Source organism: Microtus pennsylvanicus, chromosome 1 (genome assembly GCF_037038515.1).
Source record: "Microtus pennsylvanicus isolate mMicPen1 chromosome 1, mMicPen1.hap1, whole genome shotgun sequence".
NCBI lineage: Eukaryota > Metazoa > Chordata > Mammalia > Rodentia > Cricetidae > Microtus > Microtus pennsylvanicus.
Genome location: NC_134579.1, coordinates 124,815,482 through 124,824,922, shown reverse-complemented (window position 1 = coordinate 124,824,922; position 9,441 = coordinate 124,815,482). Strand labels below are relative to the sequence as shown.

Below are 9,441 nucleotides of genomic sequence, written 5' to 3'. Positions count from 1 at the left end.
ATGTGACTGAGCTGGGCAATGGTGGTGCCCTAGGGAGTCTGAGACAGGAAGAAGCTGCCTAGCTTGGGCTACACTGGGAAAGTCTGTCTCAAATATCAATAACAATAATAATAATAAATTAAAATGTGAATGCTAGCACAGGGTTAAGGGGGTGGGCACCAACCTGTCCCCATGAAGAGACCACTGTGTCTTCCTCCCATTAACAGTGCTGTCTCCACCAAGCTTACCTGATGCCTGCATCTGATAGGAGAGGAGTCACTCTCCCCTGAATGGACCACATCCGCTGCCTTTGGAGTGAACTGTCACCAGAACACCATCCCCAATGACCAGACCCAGGCCCTGTAATGTCTGTCACCAACGTTTTAATAAGATGAATGCACAACGCACATTGACTGCTTCCTGTGTGCGTCAGGCGGTAGGACGGTCTCCTCTGGCCTTTGGTGGGGCCTGCAAGCTTCCTTCCTCCCTCCGTGCGTTCCGAAATCTGGGAGTACACACGGCCTGCCAAGATCTACTTCTGGTCCTTCTTCCCGAGGCCACGAAAATGGCTTCCCCTCCCCTCTGACAAGGACTTTTCTGAACCTTGTGCCAGGGTGTCCTCCCAGGGCCTACCTCTGTAGGGCCAGGGCTGCTCTTGACAGAGGAGCCATGCGTGAATGCGAAGGCAGGCCCGGAAGGGGCAATGGGCTCCTGGTCCCAAGACAGAGTGGGCCTGCAGCGGGAGCTTCCCCTGGAGATCCCCCAGTCTGTGCAGCCCTCTGTACACAGCACAGCCCTAAAGCCTAAGTAAACCAGGACTTGCCGTTCAGTAGGGCTGAGGAGGGAGCCAAAGCAGAGGGCTCAGAAAACCTTCACTGTTTCAGCAGACTCTGGCTTTGGGCTTGAGTTTCCCCTCAGCTAGGCCTCAGTCTCCAGTTTCCAGGTCTGGGAATAGGGTAACAACTTTCTGAGGTTATCGCCAGGTAGGCACCCAGTTCTTCTCCTCAGAGGCTCATCAGGACCCTCTGCAGCCGGGGACGGCAACTCCAGAGGGAGGGGGCCAGGTGGAGGCTGCTTGGCTCAAATTCAAATACCCATTCATCTGCTAGTTTCCACCTGGAAGGCCCTGGAGAGACATCTAGAGGGGCCCAGGCAAGGAAGCAGAGGGCATCTCTGGCTCCAGAAAAGCTGCATAAGCCAGACACTAGCTCACCTTAATTCCAAAGAAAGCCTGGGGCCAGGGTGCAGAAGATACCTACTGGACAAAATGGCATGTGTCACAGGGGTCTGGGCCTGGACTGTATCTATGGAGATCTTTGGGCGGGCAGTGGCTCTCCAAGTGTGTGACATCTGCTCGGCTGGCCCTGAGCTTCCTGGGCCCCTCCCACAGTAGCAGTTTCCCCATGCAGATCCTTCCCCCACCACAGAGAAGCCCCAGGAGCGAATGCCACCCCACCTTCCCGGGATGGGTGACCCTTGACGAACATGGCCAAACACAGAGAAGACGCAAAACCCTGTCAGTCCACATCACCAGCTTGGGTGAGTTCTTGATGTCGGCAGTGACCATAAGTGGCCCAGCTGGGTTCTGCCAGCTCCCTAACCTCAAGACCAGCTCAGCTCCCAGGGTTCTTATTCCTGAGAGCCAGAGTTCGACCTGGGGACACCTGCATTGCTGGTCCCTCGACCAACCATCTCCTGGCCCCACTCCCGGTGGCTGGACTCCTGTAGTCCTCGGCCTTTGGTCTCGATGGGCAAAAAGCAGGAGGCCACAGCAGCTAGGAGGCAGCAGCCACTGTAGACTGCCAAGGTCAGGTACACAGAAGATTCCAGCATCACCTAGGGAAGGAGATGGAGATAGATTAGAATGTCCCAGAGATTCCATTTTACGCCTGTAAGAATGGCCAAGATCAAAAACACTGATGACAACTTATGCTGGAGAGGTTGTGGGGAAAAGGGAACTTTCCTGCATTGCTGGTGGGAGTGCAAGTTGGTATAGCCCCTTTGGATATCAGTGTGGTGATTTCTCAGAAAATTAGGAAACAACCTTCCTCAAGACCCAGCAATAACACTTTTGGGTATATACCCAAAGGATGCTCAATTGTGCCACAAGGACATGTGCTCAACTATGTTCATAGCAGCGTTGTTTGTCATAGCCAGAACCTGGAAACAACCTAAATGCCACTTGACTGAAGAATGGATAAGGAAAATGTGGTACATTTACACAATGGAATACTACACAGCAGAAAAAATAACAACATCTTGAAATTTGCAGGCAAATGGATGGAGCTAGAAAATATCATTTTGAGTGAGGTAACCCAGACCCAGAAGACAATTTTTTTAAAGATTTATTTATTTATTTATTATGTATACAACATTCCTCTCATGTTTGCTTGCATGCCAGATGAGGGCACCAGATCTCATTATGGATGGCTGTGAGCCACCATGTGGTTGCTGGGAATTGAACTCAGGACCTCTGGAAGAGCAGTCAGTGCTCTTAACCTCTGAGCCATCTCTCCAGCTCCCCCAGAAAGACAATTATGACATGTACTCACTCATAAGTGGTTTTTAAACATAAAGCAAAGAAAACCAGCCTACAATTCACAATCCCAGAGAACCTAGACAACAATGAGGACACTAAGAGAGGCTTACGTAGATCTAATCTACATGGAAAGTAGAAAAAAAACAAGACCTCCTGAGTAAATTGGGAGCATGGGGACCTTGGGAGAGGGTTGAAGGGGACGGGAGAGGAAGGGAGGGGAGCAGAGAAAAATGTAGAGCTCAATAAAATTAAAAAAAAAAAAAGACTGTCTCAGAGCCACAGTAAGGCCATATGACTGACGGCAAGCTGAGTACTTCACCCCCATTTTACAGACAGGAGACAGAGGCTCAAGTGCATAGACAAGCCACCAAGTCATACAAGTCACCAAGTATGATGACAGACTTCTGATCCTAGCACTGAGAGGCTGGAGGAGTAGGATCGCTTAAAGTCAAGGCCAGCCTGGGGTCAGAATAAGACATCTCTCAACAAACACACAGCCTAAGGAACATATTCAATCTTATATAATAGTGAGGATAGAGTTGAGATCTGAGGTCAGGCCTGTCAGGCTTTAAGATTCTCTACACTGGCCTGGCAGTGGTGATGCTTTAATCCCAGCACCCAGGAAGGCAGAGGCAAGAGAATCCGGAATCTAAGTTAGTGCAAGTCTGGGTGTAAGTCAGTGTGAGACTCTGGGTCAAAATCTAAAACCAACCGAAAAGAATCAACACCCAGTCTGATGGCATATGTCAGACCACAGACAATGCGGAGCTGAGTCCTCTGTCCCTGAGGACATCCTAAGGAGGCATGGCCCCTTCAGCTCTCAGACTACTTTGAGACAATGGTACCCCAGAATTGGGATTGCTCCAGGGGTCTAGTGCCAGAAGGGGGAGGAGCCTGGAACCTGGTGCTGGTCAGAAGGAGCCTGTCTCCCAGGAAGAGCTCTCAGAGTTCTGAGGACTTGCTAGAATCTTGCAGGCTGGAGTAGAGACGACGACTGGTCAGTGATGGGGAGGACCACAGCCTGGCCAGGATGGGGAAGACCACAGCGTGGCCAGGACCACTAACTATGTAAACCTCTGTTTTGTCCTCTGCTAAACTTGAAGTTTCTCTAATTCTTGACGATGGACATGGCGGGGGTCACTGAACCCCTTCATTGGTTCCTCTTCCCAATGTGACCCCAGTGAATGACCCTCAGCTTTTCTTAACTTTCCATCTCTTCAGTTGGTGCATTGAGACGCTAATTAGGATTTCCAGGATCCAGGGTTTGCCCCTGACAACTCTGGTGACATTAGAAGTGACGTGTAAAGGGACAACAATGCTGAAATAGATGCCAGCACCCCAATTTCTGAACTACCCAGGACAGGAAAATTTGCAGACGGGGGCAGACAGATGTTTAGTAGGGGCTGGTAGTGGTCCCTAATGGATACAGGGATTTGAGGGGTAATGACATAGTAGACAAAGTAGGGGTACATGGCATTACAAATATACTAATGCCACCAAATTATGTTAGAATGTTACTGGAAAGACCTTTGGAGACACAGCTCCACCCCTCTGCAGCTTCTTCCCCCACCCCCACTTGGTTGGCTGCTGCAAAAAACTGACAGACCACATTCAGCTGCTGAGGGAGCTACTCAGTCCCTGCAGGCTTCTAAGAGACCCCTCACGGCTCTCAGAGACAGGCCAATCCCCACCTTCTCCTGGGAATCAGAGGCAACCTGATTGCAGGCACATAAAGCTCATATGAACTAAGCCTATTTCCTTACAGTCCAGAACTTTCCCTTCTCTTGGACCCAGATTCATCTGGTGGGACTGAAGCCTCTTGTTGCAGACACTTGCTGTGCCACGCAGCCTGTCTGCTGACAGAATTATTACAGCTCCTGTCGGGAGGACACCTGCCTACCCCATTCCCTTCTCCTTTCCCCCAAACCTAACATTGTTGCCCTAATATTTGTGTGTGTGTCTATGCGCGCACGCGCACACATGCGTACAGCACAAATATGAGCTCAGAGGACAACCTATAGATGCCAACTCTCCTTTTGCCTTGTAGGTCCCAGGTGTTAAACTCAAGCCATCAGACTTGGTGATAAGCATCTCTACTGCTGAGCCATCTCACTGGCCCGATTTATCTTTAATGATGTGACCTACTCCTTAAAATGGATGTTCAGATATGGACATCCATGTTTAGTGGCACCCTGAGTTGCCAAGTTTGGTAACTCGCTCAAATCAGCCAGTTCAGAAAGGAAGACAGACATCTGGAGCAAATAGTGTCTGTTGTTTGTTCCTTGGGTCAATATCCCACTGTTCCTTTGGCCCCGAATTCTGCTCTCAAGCCCTCCTCCCACCTCAGCCTCCCCAAAGTAGCTGGGACCACACCCAGTGTATCCAAATTATTCTGGGCCAAATCCTCTGGTACCCACAGGGACTTCTGCACTGGGAAAAGCTGAATTCTATCCCAGGCTTGTCTGAGTCCCTGTCCATTGGCCTTGGGTCCTTTATCCTTCTGAGGATCTTCCCCCCTGGGGTGGGTTGCTGGGAAATGCTGTCCACTCCATAGAGCACAGACCCCCTGCATCTGTATTTGGGGCAACACTTGCCTGAGCAATGAACGGAGTAATGAGGGCACCCACTCTCGCCATGCCGCTGCAGGTACCCAGGCCCAGTGCCCTCGTCGCCGTGGGGTACACCTGGAATGTCAGCGTGTCTGTCAGCAAACATCAGGAGGGATGCTGAAATCCCTTACCCCTCCCACTCAGGACAGATGGGACTAGCGCCCGCGGGCAGGATGGGAATGGGCAAAGGAGGCAGGAGCTTCACCCAAGGCCGAGAGCACGAGGGTGGCTGTGGGCAGGATCCCACTTCCCTCGTTGCTTTTCACTACCGGCAGGTATTCAGCAGTTGGGTTTTCTAGTTAGCAATGGTGAGTGGTGGGATGTGTACAGAGTGCTTGCCTGGCATGGTGAGGCCCTGGATTCTATCCCAGTACAGTGGAAAAGACCGTGCAGTTCAGTAGAAAGCACTGGACCATATATAATACACAATACGCACGCATAATTACTGATTATATATAGGGGTCTAGCAATGGCTGTACTCAATATAAAATGAATAAAGGGATTAATGTTACAGTTCTGTTTATCTCTGCTGTCTTGTAGGTGCAGACCTACACCAATGCGCCTTCTGCTCCTCCCAAGCTAGTGGATGGCCCCTGAGCCACTCCTTCTCTGTGTTCCGTCTTGAATGGTTTCATTCTGTCTGGTTTCCTATACTAATTTTGTTTGTTTCTTATTTTGTTGTCTAAGTGTGTGTTTGGATGGATGCAAGCCGTGTGTGTGTGTGTGTGTGTGTGTGTGTGTGTGTGTGTACCACTAGAGGCCAGAAAAGGCCATCAGAACTCCTGCAGCTGGAATTATAGGCAGTTGTGAGCTGCCCAATGTGGATGCTGGGAACCAAACCCACATCCTCTGGAAGACCAGTATGTGCTCTTAACCACTGAGCCATCTCTCCATCTCCCAGGCTGAGTTTTCAATACAGAAACCTATCGCTTGGATAGGTCAAGGCCATCACCTATTCAATTAATTATTCATGGTCACCAATAGCCACTGACTGAAGTTTAGCTAGGCTTAGAGAACTTGAAGAGTTTTCCTAAAACTCTTTTTTCTTTTCTTTTCTTTTTTCTTTTTTTTTTGGTACTGGGGCTCAAATCCAGGGCCTTGAATAAGAAAGGCAAACACTTCAGTACTGAGCTGCATGCCCAGCTCACAAACACTGCAGAAGGTTGTCTCCAGGAAGGGGGGATGTGGGCCCTGTCCCATTCCCTTTGGCTCTACACACTTAGGAAACCTCTGGAGTTCTTACACTGAGCTTAAAAATTGGACGAGCAGAAAAAAAGAATGATTGTGAAGTAAGTGGAAGTGATGAGGCAGACCTAAGAATAATTGATATTCCGGTCAACAACACCCCCAGGTACCCACCCCACTTTCAGGCACCTCTCCTACCTCAGGCGTGTAAACGTAGGCTGCTTGGAAGCCTCCAGAAATAAATGCTCTTGCAATGAAGAGTAAGAGGGTGAGCACATTTCTGGGGAGGAGAAGACAGCAGGTGAGGGCTTTTCCCACCTCGTTCTCACGGCACAATCCACCTTCTCAGGAAGAATCAGCACTGAATTGGCAAAGGTGCCCCACCCAGCACCTCTACGTGCTACGCTAAAGCTCGCTCTTACAGTACTCTGCTCTCCATCCAGCAACCCAGCTGGCGGATGGGACGCCTGTGGGCCACAGCTGGGCACGAGGGTGGGAAAATGGTCTGAGTGGCTGAAATCCAGGACTAAGGCTCAGTGACAGAGCACTTGCCTAGCATTCTTGAGGCCTTGGGTTCTAGCAGGACTGTACCTGGCATTCTTAGGGCATTTCTGCTCCCTAATTGTTGGCTCTATGGTTCTCCTTGATGATCCAGACTACCAACCCATCAGAGTCTAAGCCCCACATCTCCCCCATCCTGCGGGCCACTGGTTCCTTGTCGGGATTGCTCTGGGGCACGTCTATATTCAGGGGCTCTTAGGAGTTGGAAAACTAGAGAATGTATCTTCAGTAGGGCATGTCTGAAACAAGGTCTATTTCCATGAAACCAATCACTTTAAAGCGTGCCCAGCTTCTGTGGCCACACTGTTCTCGTGTTTGGTATCATCATGGTGAGGGAGTTTGAATGAGAACAACCCCCATAGGCTCATAGATTTGGATGCATAGTCACCAGGGTGTGGTGCTACTTCAGAAGAATTAGGAGGTGTGGCTGTGTTGGAAGAAGCGTGTCCCTAGGGGGTGAGCTGTGAGTTTTCAAAGCCCAAGTCAGGCCCAGCATCTCTTTCTCTTCCTGCTGTCTACAGAGCCAATACAAAACTCTCAGTTGCTTCTCCAACACCATGTCTGTCTGCAAGCCATCATGTTTCTTGCCATGATGATAATGAACTAAACCTCAGAACTAAACTGCAAGCCAGCCCCACTGAAATGTTTTCATTTATAAGAGTTGCTGTGGTCCTGATGTCACTTCACAGCAATAGAACACTGACCAAGACACATGGGAACTCTAAACTTGAAGTTCAGAGAAATAAAACCGAGATATATGGTCCCCTGCTGCACCACAGAGGCTTTGACCATGAGCCCACCCATCTGCCCTTCATGAAGCACCATGAGCCTGAGTCCTGGTGAGGGGCTGGGGTTCCCCTGATACCCACCTTCCAATGCAGACGAACAGTAGGAGGCTGCAAAGGGAGAAGACGAGGAAACACAAGGCCATGGTCTTCTTGCGGCCCAGGCGGTCAATGACCCACAAAGTCACAAGGACGCCTATGGGGAGAGCAGGGACATGGTAGGCAGTTTCTCAAGTGGTCCCTAATCACCCACCCTATGTCGTCTTCCACCCCTGGGCGTGAACCAGCCGAGCTGAACCCATGAACTCCAGTTCTGTCCCAGCCAAGCGTTTAGACAATACAGTAGGCTCCAGACCAATGCCTGCTGCATCTGTCAGTGAAGCAGGGGACCTGGGAAGTCACAGCAACCAGGAGACAAGTGTGTATTATTTCAAGTCTCTAAGGGAAAGGGTAATGTGTTGCTAAAAGCAAAAAGGCAACTGATACAGGCATGGCAGGAGCCTGAATGATGGCATTCGCTGTAATCAGGCAGCAGAACGTCCAGGCTTGGACACATACCTAGTTGAGTTCAAAGGACTCTTGTTTATTCTAACCTGCCATATAACCAGGAGCCCATCTTCCCTGAGCCTTGGTTTCTTTATCTAGAAACGGGACTAGTAAGATGTTGTGCCATCCTCCATAGAGGCAGTACAGCATAGTGCTTGAGATTAGTGTATTAGGTAATATTTATTATTACTATATAATCATATTTTGAGAAAGTACTTCCATATCTATTAATCATTAAAAGAATCTTCTAAAACAAATGCCAGTGGCTGCCTTTAATCAGAACACTCAGGAGGCAGAGACAGGATGATCCCTGTGACTTTGAGGCCAGCCTGGTCTACATAGTGAGTTCCAGGCTAGCCAGGACTATGAACCTGTCTCAAAAAAGTAAAAAATAAATAAATAAAACAAATGCTATCATAAGCCCCATTTTCATATTTATTTAATTATTGCTTATTGAGTGTCAGGATCTATTCTAGGAGGGCAATATGTGTTAGGAACAAAACCAAACAAGAAGATTCCACATTTCAGAGTGGGGAGGTGATGGCAATCAATACGGAACTAAAGTTTCTAAGCTGGCACTCTCGTTTCCTAATGCAACTGGGGGGAGACGTTTTAGGAGAATGATAGAGTCTGGGTGGGGGGACTGGAGAGATGGCTCAGTGGTTAAGAGCACTGGCTGCTGTTCCAGAGGTTCTGAGTTCAATTACCAGCAACCACATGGTAGCTCACGGCCATCTATAATGAGATCTGGTGCCCTCTTCTGGTCTGCAAGCATGCATGCCAGCAGAACACTGTATATATAATAAATCAATCAATCTTTTTAAAAAAGAGTCAGCATGGGGCAAAGGTCTGAGCTCTGCCAGCAATGGGACATTCAGTGTCTTAAGCCAATTTCTTAAAAGGCCTCGGGACAAGGGTACAGGCTCAAGGTGTTGTCTGTGGAGCTGACCCAGGCAAGCACCAGTTAAAGATGGTATACAGAGGACTCCGATTGGTCTTTGCTGAGCAGAATTCAATGGTGGCGGAAAAGGGAAAGCTGTCGGAGCCAGAATGATCGTGGGCATCTTTAGTCCCTTTAAATAGCTGTTTAGCTTTGGTTCAGCACTGGATTTGACATTCTTGTTTTCAGACAGGGGGAGAAAGGGAAGGAGGAAGGAAGGGAGGGACAGACAGAAGGAAGGGAGCAGATCACCTTTGCATGGTGTTAAGGTTTGGAAGTTTGATGTGCCCACCACCA

The 9,441-nt window shown here is 49.2% G+C and overlaps 1 protein-coding gene across 1 annotated transcript in view; it reads right to left on the bottom strand.

The window, feature by feature from the left end:
* Nucleotides 1–345: 345 nt before the first annotated feature.
* The window catches only part of Svop (SV2 related protein), a 74,004-nt gene continuing 64,908 nt past the window's right edge, over nucleotides 346–9,441 (bottom strand). The window contains exons 13-16 of the mRNA XM_075983098.1: nucleotides 7,743–7,854; nucleotides 6,511–6,592; nucleotides 5,113–5,202; nucleotides 346–1,815 (exon numbers count right to left, since the gene is read on the bottom strand). Of these exons, the coding sequence (XP_075839213.1) occupies nucleotides 1,609–1,815; nucleotides 5,113–5,202; nucleotides 6,511–6,592; nucleotides 7,743–7,854 (491 nt within the window). The 3' untranslated portion in view covers nucleotides 346–1,608. The remainder of the gene's footprint in view (nucleotides 1,816–5,112; nucleotides 5,203–6,510; nucleotides 6,593–7,742; nucleotides 7,855–9,441) is intronic.